The sequence below is a fragment of the Rhinolophus sinicus genome, chromosome 13 (genome assembly GCF_057876585.1).
Source record: "Rhinolophus sinicus isolate RSI-liver-muscle chromosome 13, RSI-T2T, whole genome shotgun sequence".
Taxonomy (NCBI): Eukaryota; Metazoa; Chordata; class Mammalia; order Chiroptera; family Rhinolophidae; genus Rhinolophus; species Rhinolophus sinicus.
In genome coordinates this window covers 61,515,278-61,538,469 of record NC_142513.1, presented here as the reverse complement: position 1 = coordinate 61,538,469, position 23,192 = coordinate 61,515,278, and the positions used below count along the sequence as shown (strand labels likewise).

The 23,192-nt window shown below is 50.5% G+C and overlaps 1 protein-coding gene and 2 long non-coding RNA genes across 7 annotated transcripts; 1 reads left to right on the top strand and 2 right to left on the bottom strand.

Annotated features, from left to right (window-relative positions):
- The first annotated feature begins 6 nt into the window (after positions 1-6).
- Positions 7-13,223, top strand: LOC109453624 (uncharacterized). Of its 2 annotated transcripts, none has more exons than XR_012491437.2 (4): positions 7-737; positions 11,208-11,334; positions 12,055-12,190; positions 12,506-13,223. It is a non-coding gene; the product is annotated as an uncharacterized LOC109453624 (long non-coding RNA). The 2 variants fall into 2 exon arrangements; XR_012491436.2 differs by having other exon boundaries at positions 11,697-12,190.
- Positions 3,875-12,511, bottom strand: LOC141568313 (uncharacterized). Of its 4 annotated transcripts, none has more exons than XR_012491438.2 (3): positions 12,132-12,511; positions 10,301-11,559; positions 3,875-5,798 (listed from the first exon to the last, which is right to left on the bottom strand). It is a non-coding gene; the product is annotated as an uncharacterized LOC141568313 (long non-coding RNA). The 4 variants fall into 4 exon arrangements; XR_012491439.2 differs by lacking the exon at positions 3,875-5,798 and adding an exon at positions 6,889-7,337; XR_016018288.1 differs by lacking the exon at positions 3,875-5,798 and adding an exon at positions 9,476-9,970.
- A 1,470-nt stretch (positions 13,224-14,693) lies between the features above and the next one.
- Positions 14,694-19,731, bottom strand: STARD5 (StAR related lipid transfer domain containing 5). The gene is made up of 4 exons (XM_074318090.2): positions 19,570-19,731; positions 18,943-18,990; positions 18,491-18,601; positions 14,694-17,125 (listed from the first exon to the last, which is right to left on the bottom strand). The coding sequence occupies exons 1-4, from the start codon at positions 19,642-19,644 to the stop codon at positions 17,108-17,110; spliced, it is 252 nt and encodes an 83-aa protein (XP_074174191.2). The 5' UTR covers positions 19,645-19,731; the 3' UTR covers positions 14,694-17,107.
- Between the last annotated feature and the right edge of the window lie 3,461 nt (positions 19,732-23,192).

The following is a 23,192-nucleotide window of genomic DNA, read 5'->3' as shown; positions in this document are numbered from 1 at the left end:
AGCGAGGGGCGGGGGCGGGGCCGGGGCTCGGAGCGTGCGGCGATTGGCCAGATACCCAGAGGGGCGGAGCGTACTGGGAGACGCCCTCCTTCTCCGCCCCATCTGCCAGCGCTGTCCCGCCTTCGCGCTGCCCGGGGCCTCCCGCAGCGGCCTCGCCCTGTCATCGCTGAGGGAGCGCGGTTTCAGGGGTCTCGTGGACCGTCGAAGAGGCTGGGGGGTAGGTGCAGGTCCCTCTGCCACCACACAGGGCCTGGTGTGCACCTGTCCGGGACTGAGGCTCCGGGAAGAGTCGCGCTTCACCTGCCATTTGTGCAAGAGGAATCCTGAGTGAGCTCGCCCACGTGCAGCCCCGAGCCCCCGAACTTGCAGATTCCGAATTCCGGGTGCGCACCCGAAGGCAGGGCGCTGCCGGGTCCTGAGCCAGGGGCTGCACACAGGAGCAAGCCGAGAAGCGCGCGTGCACGCGTGCGCCGCTCACGCAGGGCACACGCGCCCCGCAGGACCGGGTCCCCACAGCACAAACACAGACCCCTGCCTTTATGAGTTTTCACTGTAACGGGGAGATACAGAGGAAACACCTGAGTCCCGCATTTCCCCGCTGAGCCGGGCGAGGGCTGCTGAGCGTGGGTCCTGGAAGCGGCTCGCTCCCGTGCAGCACGAGCAACAAGTGCGGGATCAAGTTGGGGGTCACGCCTTCCGATTACCGCGAGCGAGGGAGCTGTTCGATGGCCCGACAGGTAGGACGCGAACCGAGTGCCGACGATCCCGTGTTTATTTATACATTTCATGTTTTGTGCATCATGAATTGTTTGCATACGCGTTGGTATTAAAAAAAAAATACATTAGCGTTCAAATGCTATTTTGATTGCTGGGCTTTTTGGTGCCCCTTTAAATTTTACGCTGGCAGCGGGCATCTCACTATCCTCACCCGCGTCTGGAGGGTCTGACTGGGAGGGGCGAGATGTCGGCCTGACCGTGTGAAGGTCAGGTACTGTGCACGAGGCCTGTGGGATAGGAAGCAGTTAATTACGGAGAAGACACAGGCCAGAAAGAAGTGCTCAGAGAGGAGGTGGCACTGGATTTGGACCCTAAGAGTGCCCTGAGCCGTGCTGGGCGGCATGGGAAGCATTTTCCCCGCTCTCCTGAAGGGTCTGGAAGAGGCAGCGCGCGGGTTTGACAGACAGATGCTTCAGAGGCAAGGGAAGGGAGTCGCGTGTGCAGTTGAGCCTCCAGTAAGCAACAGGAGGGGCGCGAGTGGTAAAATGCAAGGTGCTCGCCCAGGGCCTACAATATTGAAAATGGGTCTTTAAAGGGCATTCAAACTTAAATTAAAAAACATACCTACAAACAATGGGCTAACGGAGACCAGGTTATAACAGAGGCTACAGATAGTTTTAGGGTCAATTACTACAGGTCTGAAAAGTCAAGTAGAGCAGTTGACTTTACTTAGCGGGAAATGGGAAGCCATTACAGAGTTGTAAGAAGGGAAGGAAATGGTGGATTATAACAATTTGGTGGATTCTGCCTGTGCTGCTAGGAATAATTCTGTAGCCTGGAGTCCTTTCAGCTGTTCATGGCTCTCTTTGTCATTAGGGGGTAGAACTATTTGGAAGGAATTTAGGATTTCGGCCAGGGTTCACATCCCTCCTCAGACATGTTTTTGGCTCAGGGACATTGAGCAATTCCCAACCCCCTGGGTCTCAATTTTCTTTGTTTGGGAAACATACGTGAACAAAACAAAGATCCCTATCTTTGTAGATTTTTCAGTCTAGTGGGGGAGATACAAATGAAAAACATAAGTAATTATGTTGTGAGTTAGAAGATGGTAAGTGGTAGAGACAGGCGAGAAAGGAGAGCAGGGCAGAGGATGGCAGAGGGCGGCTGCCACTGGCAGTCAGGTAGGCCCCACCGAGAAGGTGAGGTTTGGATGGAACTGAAGTCAGGACCACGTGCACAGTTTTAAGCGAAAAGTAACGTGATCTGACTTAGATTGTAAAGGCTCATTCTGGCTATGGCTGCCGTTTCGAGAGTAGAGACAAGTGAAGCACAGAAACACCTGTCCTCCACGTGGAAGATAATGGCGGCTGGGAGCAGGGTGACAGCACTGGAGGCAGTGAGAAGTGCTCCAGTTCTGCATATATTTTGAAGGTGGCACCTACAGTTTCCTGATAGATGGGATGTAGGGTGCGAGAGAGCGGAGTCAAAGGTCACACCCAGGTGTTTGAGCTGGGGCGTGAGGAAAGGCCGGCCACTGCTTTGGCACTCAGTGAACTGGACATTATACATCTGTGGGGACGTCAGGCAGGCCGTTGGATGGACGTGGCTGGGGTTCAGGGCAGAGGTGGGGGAGACCAAAGTTTGGGAGTTGTCATCACGTAGAGGACACTTACCCCCATGATGCTGCTCAGGCAGTGAGCACGGGGCAGCCCGAGGACCAAGCCCCAGGACCTCGGCCATTGCGAGTTCCTGGAGAAGAGTGAGCATTAACCCAGGAGACTGAGAGGAAACAGGGGTGAGAGGAAACCAGAGAGTCTGGTGTCTCGAAAGGCGTGTCGGAGGGCGTGGTCACTCACCTGTGTCCTAGCTGCTGCTGGTTCAGGTACCATGAGTACTGAGAATTGAGAGCTGCATTTAGCGCCTGGAGGTCCCCTGGGGAGTGTAGCTGAGCTTGCGGGTGGAAGCCTGACGGGAGTGGCCGTCACACCTGACCTGTCAGGGGTTGGGTGGGGGGGTAATGACATCATATATGGGAAAGATCTTTGTCAGCTGAGCTCACTCTTATGGATGGTATCGAAAACTTACTTTTATTCCGATTCCTGCCCAGCTTATCATGGCACCTAACACAGTGGGGTCCCCGCATACATTTGGCAGGAATTTGCAGAAGTCGGGTTTACATGGCCTTGACTGGTTCCTTCCTTCGCAGTCTGGGCTGAGGGATTACAGCATTGCGTGGTGATTCGGAACTCAGACAGACCCCTGCCACTCACTAGCTTTGTGGTCTTAAGAAAGTCACGTCAACTGGGGACAAACGCCTACCTCAAAGGGCTGTTACGAGGATCAGAAGATACTGCATTTGTACTCATCCATCCAGTGACTGCCATGCGACACCCTGCCAGCCTGTGGTGTGAAGTGCTGGCATTCAGCAGGGACGAGGAGGGAGCATGCGAGGCCCGCCCTCCTCTCACTGACTTGTGTACATAACAGTTCTTATAGGCAGTGTACATAAACAATATATTTATAGCACAGGCACATAATGGATGCATAGCTTCTGGCATATTATTCCATGAATCAAAGAAGGTCAGAAGATTGACCCAGATTCAAGGGCTATGGGTATAGGCGCTACTGTCTAAAGCCAGTAGCTTGCAAACAACGTGTGGCCGTGTCAGTCTACCTACCAGCCTATTTTTTCAATATTGTCTGCAAGGGCCCACCTACTCCTCAGCTAAGTGGGGACTGGCCAGACCAGAATCTGATTAGTGGGGAGGAAGTACCCTTAGAAAAACTACTCAAAGACTCACGTTATTGGACTTCTTCTAGTGACTTTTCATCAGAGTGTAAACCAAAGCTTCTCAAACTTTTTGGTCTCGGGAACCCCTTATGTCCCCAAATTATTGAGGACCCCAAAGACCTTTTGTGTCTGTGGGTTATATTTCTCAGGATTTACTGTATTCGAAATGAAAAGTGAGACACTGAAAAATAAGCATTAATGTACATAAAAATAGCACTAACAAACCTTTCACATGTTAACATAAAGAGCATATTTAAAATGAAAAGATAGCTGTATTTTCCAGAATGTAAGTCAGTAAGAAGAGTGACATCGTGTTCCATTTTTGCACATCTCTTTAATGTTTGGCTTAATAGAAGCGAGCCTGGTTCTCCTTTTTGTTTCTGCATTCAGTCTGTTGCCTCTGGAAAACTCTACTGGTACTTGTGAGAAAAAGGCAAGTAATGACTTCGTATTATATAATAAAAATAGATGTGACCTCGCAGATGTCCTCAGAGGGTTTCGGGGACCCCCCACTTTAAGGATACTGGTCTAAACCACCATATGTTGATGGTGTCTTTAAATGGTTGAGAGTATTGCTCTTGAAGAAGGTGACCAGGCCAGCAGCTCCCTCAACTCATGGACATACTTCTGCCCATCTCCTAACATTCATTACATTCCGTCCCCAGCCCTTTTCATGACCTTGACCTACCGAACTCCTATGCATCCCTTAAAACCCAGTATAAACGCCTGCTCCTTGTTGAAGGCTTTCTTGACTCCTGCAGGCAAAACTAGGACTCCTCTCTTGTGCTTTCACACAGTGTTATTACTCCTTCTGCAATAGCACTTACCATGTTAAATAGAAATTTATGTCTGCATGCTTGACTCCTCTCTAATTAGACCAGAAAATTGTTTTTCTGAAGTTTGATTTTTTTTTGAAAAATATTGGCATGAGATGAGGGTATAAATTGGTCCACCTCCAAATCTCTAATTGTCCTAACAAATTTTCAATCCTCTTCTTCCTTATGGCTTTGTTTGAGGCCTCCTTTAGCATATATTAACTTTTTGTACATAATAGAGTCTGGATCTGGGCTTTTTCACTAATCCTGTAATTCGGCTTCAGCCGTGTTTGGTTTTGTTGAAAACCCATGATGTTTTTATCATACTGCTTTACAATAAGTTTTAGTATCTCCTGGAGCTTGTCTTTCTATCATCTATTGCTCTTCTCCTTTTGAATTTTACTGAAATTCTGATCTGTTTATGCCTCCAGGTTAACTTTAGCATAATTTGGTTACTTTCCAAAAAACATCCTGCCAAGATTTTAATTGGGGTTACATATGCCTAAAACAGTTTGGGGGAACAGGTCGGGATATATGTGTATCTTCACAGAATTTGGATGGGCCATCACAAAATCTGGGTGGTTTTTTTTTCCATTTATTCAGCTTAAAAACAAACAAACCTCTCAACGTATTTTATTTCCTTAATTTTATATAATTTAGTGAGCTATTAAAAGAAATACACATGACCATAATATTTCTCATTAATAATTCACTTGGTTATATTATGCTTTGTTGATACTGTGGATAAAGTTTGTTTTCTTACATCTTTAAACTGGTCATAATATATTATGATGCTATTTAATTCTATGTTTCTATTTTATACCTGACCATTTAACTGATCTTTTAAAATCATCTTTAACAATTTTTCAGTTGATTGCTTCGGGTGTCAAGCTTCCAGGTAGCACCTGGCAAGCCCGCACTGAGTACCAGGCAGATATGTGCATGCCCCACTGCGGGTCCTCAATAAATGTTTGCCCAGTGAATGAATCACTAAGGGTTCATTCAAGTCACAAGAGACCCTGTGACAGAGCGGCTCAGTGGTTACAACTGGGCAGTCAGTGCTGGGCGTCAATCACTTACCAGATGAGTGATTTGGGGCGAGTTGTTTAAGTTCACTGTACTTCTGTTTCTTAGCCTTCAAGCGGAGATAATAATATTTTCTTCATTAGGTTGATTAAATGAAAAACAGTTTATGCAGAATGCTTAGCACAGTGTCTGGTACAAAAAATAAGTGCTCAGTAAACAGTAGTTATAAATGTGATCTAATCAGTGACCTGATCCAGTCACGGCCAAAATTAGATGGTCTTTTGCAATAGATAAATGGGTAAGGACCCATACAGACAATGAGCTAATTGACAAGCAAAGCAGTAAAGACGGTCAATCTAGCTAGTAAGCAAAGAAATGCAAAGTAAAACAACAGTGACTTACCTTGTCTCGCCTCCAGAAGTCGCACGCTGCTTTAATGGCACCTAAAGCTGGGGAGCGCACAATGCAGGGGAGCCCTCAGTCATTAAGTCTGGGACTCAGCAATACCAGAACGCAGTAGTTTTCAAAATATTGCTTGCACCTCCAGAAATATCCCCAAAAGTGTGGGTACAGCTGGACGTGGGTGGGGATAGAACCCACAGGAGGTGCCAGCCCAGAGGTTCAGAAAAGTGGACATACAGATTTCCCAGGGGAGGCACTGGCTAAAAGCCAGGTTCCTCTCTAGGCGGCTGCCCGGCCAGACCACGGGCGACGGGGTGGCCAGCACACGGGAGATGAGCCCAGGAGGTGGAAGGCCCAGCATGGGCCCCGGAAGGCTGGCAGGAACGGCGCAAGTGGAGGGGACAGAGTGCTGGCCGATGCAGCCAGAGGCCTGGGCCGCCTGGAGAGCCCACATGGGGTGGGAAAGGAGAGGGGGCAGGGCACAGGGCTCTGCAGGTCCTGTGTCCACGTGGCCGTCGGGGACCCCTGAGCAGGGGGCACGTGGCCTGGGTCAGGGGCTTAGCCAGCCTCACTGGATGGAGACCGAGACCACGCCTCGCGCGTCCACACTCCACGCAGCTGTGCGCCAGCTGCAGAGGAGAGCAGGGTCTCCGCACCTCACAGAGCTCGAAGCTGCCCTGCCGGATTGGGCAGGTGAGGTGTGGCTGCGTCAGCAGGCAGCAGGTTTGAGTGGCCTGGATCCAGGGCGCTGGGCTGGCGGTGCGCCAGGGCAGGGAGGCAGCTGCTCACACCCACAGGCTTCTGGGCAGCAGTTAACACCTCTCCCTCCATTAGCCCCGATCCAGGCCAGCCACCCTGGCACGTGTGCAGACCAGCACGTGCAGCAAAGGACGCAGACTGGGAGGTGACTGACCCAGGATTGAAGGGTGTCCGGGGACAGTGCGAATACTGAGCCCATCCTGGGCAAACCCGACAGCTGGTCGCTAGCACAGTGACAAGTCCCGTGGATGGAGGTCCTTGGGTCACTCAGGCCCCAAGCAGAGCCCCAGGCTTAGTCCCCGGAAGTCTGACAGCTGCAGGCCTGGTGTTTGCTCCCCGGTGGCTGGCTGGCTGTTTGAGAAACACTGGCATCTCTGACCCAGTTCCTCCAACTTTTATTCGTTAGTCACTCTTACACGGGAGGAAATGGAGTCAGGAAAACATGGCAGAGCAAACCCTACGTGAGTGTGGTTTGATGTCTCTAGCGTCCCCTGGATACTTGTTTCTCTCAGCATCTGGACTGTACATTATTTGGCTGTCTTTCCCACCAGATTCTCCAGAATCGCAGGCCTGGGGACTCCGTGTCCAGCACACTGTGGGGACTCGGGAAGTGTTTAACGAGTAAATGCACAAAGTGGCAGTATTGCTGTTGCAGATGTCGGGGCCGAGAGGGCAGGATGAAATAGTGAAGACGATCATTTTGAAAGATGGCAAGTCAGAGCGAGAGGCCTCCAGCAGACGCTGTAGGAAGTCTGGTTTCCAGCACACAAACAGGAAGCAGGCAGACAACAGCCTCACATCCATGGGGCCTTGTGTGGCTCGATTTCCTGGCAAAGATTGTTTGTTTAGGGGCCTCCCCACCAGCTCCTTTGCCTGCCAGGTCCACAGCCCTCTCTCTTTTGCTGCCAACACACGTGGTGGATGCTACTCAGCGGGCACTGGGCCAACGCCCTGGGCAGGGCACTGGCAGGAGGCAGAGGCTGATAGAGGAAGGAGCGCCCTGCCAGGGGTGCATGTGTCCCAGGGGAGCTCAGCGCAGCTGACACACAGACACACGCACACACAGACACAGGGCAGTAGAGGAGCCATCAAGTGTCAAGTGTGGGGCTTCCACTGGAAGGCCATGGCGCGCCCAGCAGGTGTAAGGCAGAACCTTCGTGGCAGCCAGAGGATGCCTTCCCCGGGAGTCTCCTGCACCTGCGTCCTGCGCACCTCTGCTGGGTCTGGGCTTGTCTCCAGACCGGCCTCTCCTCACATGCCGCCGGCATGTTTGTGCTCCACTTGGCCCTCGGCCTCTTTCGTGCCAACTGACGCCGCAGTTTTCTCATTCCCAACTCCACCTTCTCCTGCCCACTGACTCTGATGCTCGTGTGGCTCTGTGCCAACCAACGCATTAAATATTTACACGCAGTGCTTCCTAGTGGGCGGGGTGCTGGGCTGTATTGGTAAACAAGACTGTTCCTGGGGACCACACGGGGGAGGAGGAAGACAACAGCTGGTCACTTACATGCAGCGTGCCAAGTGCCGGGACAGGTGTAGCTCCTGGGGCCTGGAGTACGGGGTGAGGGGCAAACCTGGGGTAGGAGCGCCTGGAGGCTGCAGCTCTTTCTCAGCTGCAGGTTGTGCTATGAATCACACCTTCATACCTTGTCTGTCTGCCCCCATCACCCTTCCCTTCGCTTACTCACTCATCGATCATTCACAAACCATTGAAACACCTGTTGTGCCAGGTCTCAGAGGTCCTGGGCGCACAGTAAAACTGGTCCCTGTCCCACTTCGCACATTTTGCTTCCCAGATGTGTCCTGCTCCTCTCTGCCTCAATCTTTCCTCTGCTTGGAAGATCTTAGTACCACTCCCCTTTGCCAGTTTACCTCTCCCCTCCTTTAGACCTCAGCTCAAAGGTCAGCTCCTCGGGGAAGGCTCCCCTGACCCTTGACAGTTTAAGGTCCCATTATGATGCTCTCATAACAACATGTCATTTTCTTTCATACCACCCATAATTACACCATATTTATTAGTGGGGCTATTTTATTAATGTTGGTCCTCCCGATCATCTGTTATTACAGTATTTACAGTGTCTGTCACATGATAATGCCTTTAATAAACGCAAAATGAATGGAGAGATGACTGGCTGGATGAGGGATTGGATGGATGGATGGATGGATGGATGGATGGATGGATGGTGATGAATTGGATGGATGGATGGATGGATGGATGGATGGTGATGAATTGGATGGATGGATGGATGGATGGATGGATGGATGGTGATGGATGATGGATGGATGGATGGATGGATGGATGGATGGATGGATGGATGGTGATGAATTGGATGGATGGATGGATGGATGGATGGATGGTGATGAATTGGATGGATGGATGGATGGATGGATGGATGGATGGTGATGAATTGGATGGATGGATGGATGGATGGATGGTGATGGATGATGGATGGATGGATGGATGGATGGATGGATGGTGATGGATGATGGATGGATGGATGGATGGATGGATGGTGATGAATTGGATGGATGGATGGATGGATGGATGGTGATGAATTGGATGGATGGATGGATGGATGGATGGTGATGAATTGGATGGATGGATGGATGGATGGATGGTGATGGATGATGGATGGATGGATGGATGGATGGATGGATGGTGATGGATGATGGATGGATGGATGGATGGATGGATGGATGGTGATGAATTGGATGGATGGATGGATGGATGGATGGTGATGAATTGGATGGATGGATGGATGGATGGATGGATGGTGATGGATGATGGATGGATGGATGGATGGATGGATGGTGATGAATTGGATGGATGGATGGATGGATGGTGATGAATTGGATGGATGGATGGATGGATGGATGGTGATGGATGATGGATGGATGGATGGATGGATGGATGGATGGATGGATGGATGATGGACGATGGATGGATGGATGGTGATGGTGGATGGATGGATGATGGATGGATGGTAATGGATGGAACAATGGATGGATGGTGGATGGATGGATGGATGATGGATGGATGGTAATGGTTGGACGGATGGATGATGGACAATGGATGGAAGGATGGATGGATGGATGATGGATGATGGATGGATGGTAATGGATGGAACAATGGATGGATGGTGGATGGATGATAGATAGTTGGATGGATGGATGACTGATGGGCAGACGGACAGACGGAGCTGAGGCAGAGTGCTGCAGGAACCAATTAGGAGGCTGACCCAGCAGTCAGGGCAGAAAAGAGATGCGAGTCAAGAACACGCCAAGGCAGTAGAGGTGGAAAAGCCGGGGAGAGGACTGACAGGCGAGCATCTAGGGGATTTGGTCTCTGGTTGAGTGTTAGGAGTGAAGCAGGAGGAGGAATGCAAGGTGACAAGCAGGGTTCTGACAGAGGGTGGGGAGACTGAAGACAGCACGTCTGGAGGGTAGGATAGAGGATGACCTGATGGATTTAAGATACATGTTGAGGCAGGGGAGTAGAAATTTTACATTCTTTTTAGCCACTGTGAAAGTTAGAATGATACATTGGTCCCCCCTTATCTGTGGGGGACACATTCCAAGATCCCCAGTGGATGCCTGAAACCACAGATAGTACTAAACTCTGTATGTACTGCGTTTTTTCATATATATATATACATGCTTATTATAAAGTTTAATTTATAAATTAGGCACAAGATTAACAACAATAGGTAACAATAAAATAGAACAATTACAACAATATACTGTAATAAAAGTTATGTGAAAATGGTCTGTCAGAATGTCTTGTTCTCACCTTTCTTCTTGTGATGCTGTAAGATGATAAAATGCCTCTGTGAGGAGATGAAGGGAAGTACTCAGAATGGTACGTGATTTAAAACTCACGAATTGTTTACTTCTGGAATTTTCCATTTAGTATTTTTGGACTGCCGTTGACCAGGGGTAACAGACTGCAGAAAGCAAAACCGTGGGTAAGGTGGGGATGGCTGTACAAGTTGCCCTAAGAGAAAAACTCCACAATGTCAGTGGCCTAACACAAGGAAAGTTGTTGTTTTTTTTAACTTTTTTTTTTTTCTGGTCCACTTGATGGCCCAGGACAGGTTTTCAGGTCAGCATGATGTGGTGACATGGTGGTTTAGGGATCTAGGATCGTTCCATCTTGTGTCCCCATCATCTCCCAGGGCCTTGGAGCTAATGGGGACAGGAAGCGGAAAACATGCATGTGCTTCTTAACCACCTTGGCCCAAGAGAAGCACCGAGCATCCAAACCCTCTTCCAGGCTTTGAGAGGCAGATCCCTCTTTCCAGCATCAAGCTGAGAATCCAGACTTGCGTGTTTTCTGTTGCTCGCAATGAGACGCTGGGTCACATACAGACCAAGTGTGAACGCGCAGAGAGCATGGGTACACAGATGGTGCCCTTGGGCTATCTGGGCCCCCGTATCCACGGGCGGGGGTGCCACTGCTCTGGGAGCCTGTGTCCGGGCCGTGGAGAGGGCCTGGAAGGGGACCCAACAGATGAGCAGGTAAGAAGGAGCTTCCCGGGGACTCAGGGAGGGAGCTAAGTGCTGAGCTCTGCTCCTAGCCCATGGGCCCTGCCTGGAATTTGCGATTTGGGACGTCAGCTCCTACTCCAACAAAATAAATCACTTGTTTCTTCAAGCCCCGTTCTGTGTCAGCTGATTTTCTGCTGCTTTGTTGACAGGCCGCCCCAGAAGACTTCTGCCATTACGGTGATAATTACAACACCCACTGAGCTAGCTTGGTAATGTCAAGTATGTGACATCTGTGACGCCCTCCCACCAGTGTCCTCCCAAGGCCAACAATCTCAGGTAATCACAACAGACATTTCTACCTAACAATCGCACTGTTTCCCAATGAACCCCGATACGGCCTCAGAATCCTTCTCAACAGTTTTAATAAACTCACGGGGGGTGGCTCATGAGATGTACCTACTTGTTAGCTCAGGCCAATCGTTTTTCTGTTCGCACAGTGTTTCTCTCCACATTATCTCAGCTGCTTGTCTCAACAGCTGTATGGAGTAGTTGGTGCCAAGCCTGTTTTATAGAAGAGAAATATGCTATGTCAAGAAGTTAGATGACTTTCACAAAATCACACATAGCAATACATCATGGCAGTGTCAGGATTTGGTCCCAAGAATGCCAACGAGGTCCTCCTCACCTCTGTGTCATAGGTAACAAGGGCTTGTGGATGCATTTTGGGACAGAGGACGCCCAGGCCTATTGCCATGCCCGCTGAGCTGGCCCAGCAGACGGTAATGGCGCCTCTAGCTGGGACACGTGACCAGGTTGCAGAGAAGCAGCTGCAGCCTTCCTGGCTCTGGCTGCAGTTTGTGCAGATGTTCGCTTCTGTGTTGTGAGAGGCCAGGGGTGTTTACCACCAGTGGGTAGACAACAGTCACCTTTCAACTTCCAGGAGGGTGGGCCCTGGGCGTCTGGAAAGTGGGGAAAGTGGGTCGTGGGGAGTAAAGCCATAACCTCCGAGATTTAGGGACAGAGTTTTGTCCACTAATTTTCACATTTTTCAAAAAGCTGACATGTCTGGTCCTTGAAGAACCCATCCCAGGCAGCAAACCATGTGTTGTGAGCGCGTGGCTTCATATACACACCTGGAGGCCGGACCCAGCGATGGCATTTTCCGGACTCCGGGCCCCATAGAGTACGACGTGTGAGTTACTTTCTACCAGCTGGAAGGGCTTCCGTGTGGCGTGGAATTAGACAGGGAGAGGAACGAGCCCGGGATTGTGGCAGGGCTGTGTGGACTGGTGGCTGCTGCTGGCTTCCTGAGTTAGGAAGCGGCTGCTTGGGGCTGGCTGGCTGGCCGCTTCCTGCTTCTGAAGCTTTTAGATCATACACAGCACAGTCCTGTTTTGCAGCTTCGGGAGTCTTCCCTGGAGGCTCATTCCACTGAGCTTCTTTAGTCCCCCTGATGGTTCTGTGATCTGTCTTTAACCCTTAATAAATGCCTTTCTGTTCAAACCAGCTTGAGTGGATTCTGTGGTCTGCATCCGACAGCTCTGACGACAACCCACGCCACGGAGGGAGTGCGTCTGCTTGTGGCCGAGTCCTTCCCGCTCCCTCGCAGGCCTTCAGAGAGATGCCTTCTGAGCAAGGAGCCCACCTTCCCCTGGGACCAGGCTGTACCACTCTCTGGTTCCAGGTCAGTGCCCTTTTCTGCAGCAGAAGCCCAGGTTCTCTGGGAGTTCTCCAAGCTTCCAGGTGCGGACGGGGTTCCTGTTCCTGGTACCCCTGGTAGACAGTAAACAGCTCACCTGGGTGCATACCTTCCAAATGCAAACCAATCAATCCAGAGCCTGCACCCCCAACTGCCTCCTCGCTGGGGCTCCCACCCTCCAGGCCACTTTTCACCTGCCCTGATCGGCCCTGGACCAGGTACCTGACAACCAAGGGCCACCCATTATGCTGAGAGCGGACTGCAAGTATTCCCACTGGCCAATCCTAGGCCTTCTTACCCTGTCGTGCCTGTTCCTTTGTGGGAAACACAGGAAAGGTCCTTGCCCACACCACCCCCTCAGCCCCTCTGCCTCCTGACCACTCTGCTGCTTCCCGGTGTGGCCCTGTGGTGTGGCATGCTGCCTTCCCTTGGAATCTGTGAGTAGACCCCTTTTTTGAAGGGTGCCGACTCCTGACCAGTTGGCCTTGCCATATGTAAACAAGAATAAAACCTATACTTTAAAACACCCCTTTATCCATTCATCCATTTAGAGTATCTGTGTTGGCCTCTTAACACTTTGTAAGTGGGCATTTTCCCGCCAAATCGCGTCGTAACGCGGGGCTTTTTTATTTTCTCGCCAAAATTAGACTTTCCATAAAATATTCATCTTTCGATCTATTTAATATTTTTCTATGAAACTTTCAGTGTTTTAGTTTAAAAAGAGGTCTCTATTTATTTACTTTGCAAAATTTTTGCCGGTTCCAACTAGAGGCGATATGACGAGTTTACTCGTTTCCCGCAAAAAATGTGTTTTAAGTGCCACAATTCTAGACCCCAAGAACCCAGTCATGAACCAATTGGACACTGTTGCTGTCTTTATGAAGTATAATTAGAGCAACAACCATGAAACAAATAATCATACAAATAAATGCATAATTAAAAAACATGACAAAGTATATGAAAAAAAAATTACAGGCTACTATGTGAGCATTAGGGAGCAGGATGTGGCTTCTGAACTAAGACCCGAAGAGTGGAGAACATTTAGAGAGAGAGAACAGCACATGCAAAGGCCCTGAGGCAGGACAGGGTGTGTCAGAGGAGAGGGGGTGAGGATAGTTATGGCAGCAGGCAGCAGACATTTGCAGAGGGGTTGGCGGGACTGGATCATGCATAGCTTCCAAGGACATCTTAAGGATTTTGGAATTCTTCCCAAAAGTAACAACATATCTTTGGAGGGTTTTTAAGTGGAAGTTTCCTTTTCTAAAAGACTGCTTGGCTGCTGCGGATGGGTTACAGGGAGGACCAAAACGGGAGCAGGAAGTAGACAAGTGCCAAGATGCAAAGTGCTGTGGGCTAGGATGGGGTGGGAGAGACCAGTCACGGGGATGACTCTGAAGTTAGAATTGACAGCACTCGGTGACAGTGATGGGGCGAATGTGGGCGTGACACAGAGGAAGGAGCGGAGGCTGCTGGCCGCTGGTCTGGCCCTGGGCAGAAGGGATGTGGGGAGTATGTGTCTTGGTGTAGACAGCTTGAGTTCCTCCTGTGTAAGCAGCTCTAGGCCTCCCAGGGCCCCAGGCAGGCCCAGCTCCTGAGCCCAGCGTCCCTTCCGAGCGGTCTTAGAGGTTGAGGGAGAGACCAAAGCATCTGTTGGTGGGTTCCCTGCTGCCCGCGGACTGGGACCCGGGGCCAGCTCCCAGCTTACGTCTGCTGCCTGACCCCAGCATAACCGAAGGATCCGGGGAGGAGGAGGAGGTGTGGGCTAACAGGATATGAATTTTATCCTCCCCCCATCTTTAATGTTTCTTGAAAGGAGTCATTTGCTTTTTGAGGGGAGGCTGGGAGCAGGGTAGAACTTTTCCAGGACGAAAAAGATCTCTCCTCGGGTCACTGGGTATTTTAAAAACTGGCCCCCTCTCGCCCCCACAGCTACCTAGCGCCTGCCACCCCATGCATGGAGAACTAGTTTTTCTGTTGCTAAGAAAATGAGGCTGGCTGTTTTTTAAGGCTCAGATTTATTTAAGTAAAAATTTCCATACAATAAAATGCACCCTTTTGAGCATATAATTTGATGTGGGTTTTTTTTTTGTTTTTCAGTTCAGTGGATTTTTACAAGTGTCCACACCCATGTAACCACCAGCTGGCATCATCGTGATGCAGACTCTTTCCATCACCTCCAAAATCCCCATGGGCCCCTTGCCATCAATTCCTGTCCCCAGCCCAGGAAACCACGGATTCGCTTCACAAGCCATTACAAGGTAGCTTTCGCTCGTTCAAGAATTTCACATGGATGGGCTCAGAGGGCATGTGACTTTTGTGTCTGGCTTTTTTTACTTAGCCTCATGTTTTAAAAACGTCCCCTCGTGTCGCTGATCAGTTTAAAATTGACACCACGTGGGCGTAGCACCTTTTCGCTGTCGCTGTGTCTGGGCAGGTAGGGCTGCTGGCTGGTAAGGACCAGGCAAGGAGGCTGCAGGCCAGCTGCGGGGGTGCTGTGTGAGTGTCCACTGATGTTCTTGCCAGAGTCCCAGCCAGGCTTGGGTACCAGCAAGTGACCCCTAAGGGGGAGCCCACCTAAGCTTCCCGTCCCATCAGATTCAAAGCAGCGTTTTGTGACCGACCACAATACAGAATTCAGGCTGCAAACGGGCAGGGACACACATGCCTCTGCTGGTCCTGCTTCGGGGTCTGCCCCAGGACGTTCTCCCACATCCTGACATCCGTTTCCATTCGGTAGGCACCTCCCTCTGTCCTGGACGTCACCCCTCTGTTTCCATCTCCTGTCTCTACCTCCACAGGTAGCCTTTGTTTACCATTGGTTGGTCCACTGGCCTCATTTGTTCCCCAGTTCTGAGGGAACCCCCCAGAAGCTCACCCCACAGGTGTGGGCCAGGAGGACCCTGAGCCTGTGGGGTGGGGTCTGTGCTTCCGTTCCTCAGGTTGAGTTGCTGCCACTTTTATAAAGATGTGAAAACATTACACAGAGTAAACACATTTCAAAATATCACTTGAAGAGACAACATTTTTCACCCCTTTTTTAAGCCATAAGAAAACCCTGCACATTTTAGGTTATTACAGCACCAGGAGAGTCTAGCTTCATCATGGAAAGAAAAGCTTTTGCAGATAAATTGTTAACAGTAACAGTGGAGAGACTAGAAAACGGAAACTGAAAAATTATTATATATAATTAAAATATTGGTCTAAAGATCTGGGTTAAAAAAATACCTCAAGAGGCCCAACCAAAGCCAGCAGGCAATTCAACTGAATGGAGCGTGACAGGCTCAAAATGAGAGCGGTGAGCTGCTGAATGAGCTCAATGAAGTCAAGGGTTTGATCAAGTTTGAAGATGAACTTTCAGTTGAACTCACCTTTGGTGAGGTTTAAGCGAGACCCCTAGGCCACGATGACCCCTACGTTCCATAAAAATTTATCCTTAATGGAAGATCTCTAACTCTCAATGTAGACACTTTTTTACTTAATAGTTTTAAATGATACTCTTTTCATGACGTGGTAATTACACATGACCGAGTTTCATTTTAAGCACTTACACCTCATTCTCCTAAATATCACGCAAAGTGCATGAAATTAGGAAGGCCCAGCTTTTAAACTGTAGTTCCAGTCACCTCCAGGTTTTCTTAGGAAATGACTGCGTATGGCGTCATTGATTCTACGTAAACAGAGCAGGTCGAAAGGGTTGAGACCTGCAACCCCACATGCCCACTGGACTCCCGGTGTGGAAACCAGAGGGTTTTGCCAAGAGGTGAGGTGGTGCCAGGTGAATGGCTGGCCCCTGGGAGCAGTGGTATTGCAGGAGGGGGGACATGCATCCCCGTACACATAATAGCACGCCTCTCCCCCAACGCGTCAACTTCATTTCCTCGTCACAGCAATATCCAGACTTTCCAGACCAGGGAAGGAATGTACTGGCAAAAAAATGTAATTAGACATAAACATGATGGAATCCGCTATTGGCTGTGCAGCTGGATTCTACACCTTCTGTGGCTGTTCTGCTCCAGTGTAAACATCCCAGCTTTGCTTGTCTTCAGTCCAGGTAAAGACTGAAAGCGAGGCAGACTCTGGGAGCCCAGACCCAGTGGGGACTCAGCGCAGGCATGGGCCAGGAGGAGGTGGCACTGTCCGGAGATCCCGGCCCGTGGGAGGAGGGCTGGGGCCCTGTGCACAGGGCCTGTGGCGTGTGGGGTCAGCAGCCAGGCTGCCTTGTTGCTGCAGCCCCTCGAAGCCCTGCACCTGGGCAGGTGGCAGGCAGAGCCCCAGGAAGCACAGACGTGTGGTCAGCATCACGTGCTGCCTGCTCACCAGTGTGTACTCACCTTCCAGCTCACTTGGAGGATGTTTATTTGTAGTCTTCTTACTCACCTAATGACAGACAGAGGGTGTTTTCCAAGGTCTTCAGCCAATCCCAGAACCCTGTGGTGAGGAAATGAGGTGTCAGGAAGGTGGCAGGAGGGCTTGAGGAAACACCCCCACACACACACCACCATCCCCAAAGCCTGGATGTGAGTGACCCTCTGGGCAGTCGGCCTGTCACGCCTCCTCTCCCAGCAGCTGGGCCCCGCCCCCGGCGACATCACCTCATACCACTCATTACCATAAAGAATTCCTCTGCCATCCCTGGCCCAGCCTCCATGGTGATGGTGGTGGAGGCTTGGAGCCAGTCCGGAGGCGATGTCTGGGGAACCTAACCAGGCCTGGAATGGCCTCTAGGTGCTGGGGGCAGCAGAGAAGCCGAAGGCTTGGTGGTGGCCCCTCTTCTGGGGCCTGTGACCGGCAGGGAACCGAACCTCATCTTTTCAGCCCCAGGTGTGTGCCCAACCCTTCAGGAAACATTGACATACACGCTTGTGACAATGAACTGCGGTGATCTGAGATGTGAATTCTTGGTCGACTAAGAACACCTGGTCCCACCGACTGGCTGGCAAAGATCACAGGTGGCGTGGGCTTCACAGCGGCGTCTGCGTAGACACCCAGCGGGGCCAGGTCCACAGACGTCAGATGAGACACCAGCCACATCAGGCAGCGTGCACTCACTTCCCCAAGGCAACTTTCTCATTAGTTTCGGCTCCGACTTTTGTTTTTCTTAAGTTCTTCAATCAGAATGAGGGGGGTTCCTCACCCCACAGAGGAACCCAGCATAGGACCATCTACAGACGGTGCCCACGCGTTCCATGCGGCTCCAGAAATTTATACCGAGAACAACGGGAAGCAACGGAAATGAACCATTCATATCCTCAAAGCAGGCAGCTTCAGGCGCTCTCTGGCCACATGGGGCCAGTGGCTACTGCACTAGACAGTGATACAGGACATGTCCATTGTGGCAGAATGTTCTGCCGGGTGGCACTAGCCTGAAGACGCACACTTCACCAATGTACAAACTGGTCCAGAAGCTGCCACGTGGCACAGCCAAAGCAGGCAGACAGTCCTGACTCTTCAGCCCCGACTCGGAGAATTGTCACCATGGCCCCACGAGGGGGCAGACAGGTCAAATCCAAGCTCTGCGCCCATACTCAGCGCTCAGGCTCGCCCTGCACCGTTCCTCGGCCGCTGCCCTGTTCTCTCAGCTCCGTATGGGACTTCTCTCCCTCTCAGCCAGTTCCCTACCTGTGCCTGGGCCAAGGCTGGCTGCAGCGTTGCGAGCAGTGGGCAGCCTGCGTTTGCTGGGCGCACAAGTCTGGAGAGTGCTTCCCTTGTCAAAAGGTGTCACGGCACCCTCCCGCCCCCCAGGGGACAGGGGCAGGTTACTATCTGGGGCGAACAGTGCCTGGAAAGACTTACATCAGTGATGCTTTGGATAATCTCAGAGCTGGTCACGTTCTCCTCCCTCTTCTCTCGAAGGCTCCCAGGAAGGGGCTTTACGAAGCCCCACACATACCTTCCCCTCAGTACCTGCAACACAAAGAGGAAGTTGACCCTAAGACATCATCACTCCAACTCGGGTATCCTGTGATTACCGATAGGGACTAGCCGCCATGTCTGTCAGCGCTCAGTGGGACAGCCTTAGAGAAGGGCCTCAGTTCACCTGCCACCTCTCCTCAGGCCCGCGGAAATGGATGGCAAGCTTTCCTAAGAAGACAGTTTGCTGGAAATGATTTAGTTAAACACAGGAGGTTTTATGGAAGTTGACGCCAGGGTGCTTGGGCTGCTGGGAATCTTTCAGGGAGCAAACCCAGAGACGTGGGGTGTGTGTGTGTGGCACCTGGCAGGCTGGGAACAAGACATGCACTTACAGGTCCCCTGGACTCCACAGACGGCCTCCAGGACACGGAAACACCGCTCTGTCGAAAGATGGAGAATGGCAGCATTTTAGAGCAAGAGGGCTCTGGGAGAGGACCTGGCCCACCCCCATTCTACCGACTAAAACTCGAGCCTCCAGAGCGGTCACTCTCCCCGCTGACCTGCCCGCCCGCCGCGCAGTGATGGAGAAAGACAGGATCTTATCGTAAGTGGCCGACCCCGAGAGCTCTGGGTGGTTTTCAGACCACCACCTGAAAGCCACCATTTTATTTCCTTAAGCAATTCAGGTCCATTTGTTAAAAGTCAGAAGTGTCAAGTAAGGACATTATCCCCAGGCCGGCTTCCTGGGGAGGCGGAGAGGCAGCGAGGCTCATGCTATGAAGACTGTGAAATCCTACTCACCGTTTACCGGACAGGTGACCGTGGCCAAGTCATTCAAGTAAAGGGACCGGCACTTATCTCCCGGTCGTGGGCACAGTGACTCAGTGGCTTTAAGGAAACCACCCTCACTGTCATCTCCTCGATTCAGTGTCAGAGGTTCCGAGGGCACCCGACAGCAGGCGGAGCCTGTGGGCCTCCGGGACCCGCGCAGGGACCCCTTCCCGCCCAGACTGACTCACGCCTTCCCGGCAGATCTTCCAGCCCGGCTCGTCGCGCCGGTACCGGAGAACCTTCTGGGCCACCGCTTCGCCCATCTGCGCCGCCAGAGCAGCGGCCACTGCGCAGCGTCGGGCGCCAGGGTCGCGGCGGGAGCGCGGGGACTGCGGGGCTCCGCCTGGGCAGAGCGCGGAGCCCCACCCCCGCCCCGGGATTGGTCCCGGCCCAGCCCTGCTCTGATTGGCAGGGCCCGAGATCCCCGGACACGTGACCTCCAGGCGGGTCCGCAAAGCCAGCACCTCCCGCAGGATCCGCCTCCACCCTGCAGGCTGTGGGCGGGGCCCCGGACGGGGACCGGGCTGGGCCAGGGCCGCGGGTGGAGAGCCAAGTGGGCCGGGCCAGGTCAAGCACAATGCGAGGATCTCTAGGAGCCATAAAAGAAAAGATCAATAAAGTCACATTTTAAAAATTAATCGTATCCAAAAATCATAAAAAGTCAGACAATTGAGAAAAATGGGAGCACATTTTAACTAAAAGTAAGTTTTCTTAATCTACTAAGTGCTCTTACAAATCACGAAGACATTTTCAAACAACCCTACAGACCAAAACAAAGCATCAGGAAAATTAATTCACACACTAATAAAGATAGGAAAGGACGCATGCCCTCCTAGTTAGGGAACTACAAGTTAAAGTAAGGAGCCACTTTTTACACTTACCTGATGGGCAAATAGGAAGAGGTTTGTTAGTTCCTGTGAGTGCGGAGAAACAGTTCTTTTTATAGCTGAGGGTGAGAGTATTCATTTATGTAGCCTTCTGGGAACAAAAGAAGACATACTAAAGTTTTAACTTACTTGTTTTTTGACCCAGGACCTCCTGCACAAAGACATAAGATTAATCTTGCAACTTGAAGCAACCTATTTGTCAATACACTAAGTAAAGTTACAGGATATTCATTTAGTGGAATATTATGTAGCCATTAAAATGTGGCATCCACGAAAAAGGAAGGTGGGGTTGGGAGCAGACAGGAAACGCACAATAAAGCCTAGGCACTTTCTAGAAATATGAGTTGATACCGTGTTTCCCTGAAAATAAGACCTAGGTGGACAATCAGCTCTAATGCATCTTTTAGAGCAAAAATTAATATAAGACTCGGTCTTATTTTACTATAATATATAGTATAGTTTTATATAACATAAGACCGGGTATAAAATAATATACAATATAATACTGGGTCTTATATTAATTTTTGCTCCAAAAGACAGATTAGAGCTGATTGTCCAGCTAGGTCTTATTTTTTGGGAAACATGGTAGATTATTCTAACCAAGAGCAATTTACTTTCTACGAAGGAAAATTGGTGCTATTTAAAACTTAATTTTAACAATAACTTAAGTTTTTAAAAATTGTTACCCCTCCCCCCAAATAAAATGTTTCATATGTGTGCCGACAAGGAACGCTATCCATAATACAGAGAGTCAAAAAGTGTAACTGGAAGACAACAGCATTGTAGGTAAGACAGCGCTCAGGTCAGATGCCCAGGTTCCAATCTCAGCCTCACCACTTACTAGCTATGCCCGTGGTAAGTTCCTGACCAATCTAGACCATGGCATCCGCATTTGGAAAATGAGACAAATAGGAGTGCGCACTCATAAGGTTGGCATATGGGTCAAAGGATTTGATAAGTGAATAGCAGAACGGTGTTGGCATACAATAGACACACACAGTATCATATGTGTTATATGCTACTTATTTATCTTGGGAGAGGAAAAATAACTAGAAATGTGCTCATATGTTTATATGTGTTTAGAACAGTCACTTCCAGAAAGCTCTAGAATACAGTTAACAATGGGGTAATGCAAAGGGTATTTACTTTGAATTGTATATCTACTGTTTATTTTAATTATGAACATGTAAGACTTTTTAAATTAAAAAAAGTCTCTAAAAAAATCCATGTAAGATATCTCCATAAAGCTGCAGCTCGAGATCGCGTCAGGCTGGGGCCCGTAGAATTTTGTTTGGGGATGAAAGGCTCTGAACACCAAGCTGAGGGAAAGCGATTTGCGCTGTAGAATGTGCCTTGTTAGATGCCTTTGGACGGGGGGGAGGGCGGCAGGGAGGGTGGGACCTGCCAGCACAGCCACAGGCTCAGCGATCTGTTTTGCCACCTGCCTGAGGTTCAGGGCTGATGGGGAAGGAGGAATGCCAGGGGTGAGCAGATTCCACTGACCAGAGCCTGTCCCATGAGGTCCAGAGCAGACCTCACTGAAGTCCTAGTGGCATTTGAAGTAGGTGTGTATGGGGTAGTTGGCCCCGGGGCTTCTAACCCCAACCACTGCCAGCCCAGCAAGGGGATGGGCACACGTGCCCAAGCCCTCAGGTCCTGACGGCTTTCTGTCTGGCCACTGAGGAGCTACTGTGTGCTCCCTTCCTACCTAAGTCAGCTCACGCAGCTGCTAAGTCAGTCTGCAAGCAAGTGGGTGCTGGCTTATTCTTCACTCTGCCACAGCCAAGGTCACTCAGGCTTGCGGCTTGCCAGCCACTCTGCTGAGCACCTGACCTGTGTGGTGCCATGTAACCCTCATGGCACCATGAGGCGGAGACCACAATTCCCATTTCCCAGATTAGAACACTGAGGCTCGCACCAGTATCCAAGGCCACGCTTCTATTTCTGAAGGTCAGGTGTTGACTGCCTCCCCTTTCCTCTAAGGATATGCAAGGTTTACCAGGAAATGGGCAAAGAGCAAAAGAAAAAAAAAAGCCAAAAAACCACAACATACATACCCTAAAACAAAGGAAAACACAATACACAGAGGAGCTGGAAAATAGGAATCCCACCTCAGACAAGGGAAGTTAGTCTTTTAGAGATGTACAGAAAAGATTTCTCTAAACTTGGGGCCATTCACAGATTCGACACATAAGGAGTGACCACGGGAGACGTCCTCAGGTTACTAAGACATTTACGAGACTGTTCTCATCCAGAGGGATTCACTCTTAAACCTTCACAGATACAGTTGTGATGATCTCAGCGATCGGGGGGAGTTTGTCCTACAGGCATTTTCAGGAGAGACGTGGTAATAGCCTGGCTGCTGTCCTCACAGAGCAAACAGGAATAACATCCCCCATCCTGCCATGGACTAAACGCCGAAGGAATATTACGAAACCACAGTTATGCAAGGGCATTTTGAAAGGGCGGGTGTGGCGCTTTCAGTGGCTGCCACTTAGATAAGGGGCGACTGTGGACAGAAAAATGAGCCAACATGATGACGAGGCAGTCAGTTCACAGAAGAGAAACTGCAAACAGCCCATCCACACAGGGAAAGACGCTGCCTGTCAGACAAATGCCAATTCATCACCAGGACTTGGGATGTGGTTTTTCTCTCACTACGTTGGCATAAATTACACCGTGGGCAATATCAGGTACTGGGGATGCTCTAAGAAAAATGGCCCTCCTGCCACCTGCAGAGGGAGCTGTGTGGGGGTCTGGGCATGTGGAGACTAAGAAAGAAGCAGCCGCTGAGCTTGAACCTGAGCTACGGTCTCTGTCCCCAGCACCGGCATCCGCTTCCACGTCAGCAGCAAAGCCGTACAAAAATATTTTGTTCAACGTTATCTTAGCTGCAAACAAATGGAAGAGATTTCAATGTCCAC

What these genes read in the sequence shown, in the direction of transcription:
- STARD5 (XM_074318090.2), bottom strand. Translation starts at nt 19,644, where the DNA reads ATGGGCGAAGCGGTGGCCCAGAAGGTTCTCCGGTACCGGCGCGACGAG. An exon ending in GGAAGATCTGCCGGGAAGGC is followed by an intron (nt 18,991 to 19,569) that starts GTGAGTCAGTCT and finishes ATCTTTCGACAG; the next exon opens with AGCGGTGTTTCCGTGTCCTG. An exon ending in CTGTGGAGTCCAGGGGACCT is followed by an intron (nt 18,602 to 18,942) that starts GTAAGTGCATGT and finishes TTTGTGTTGCAG; the next exon opens with GTACTGAGGGGAAGGTATGT.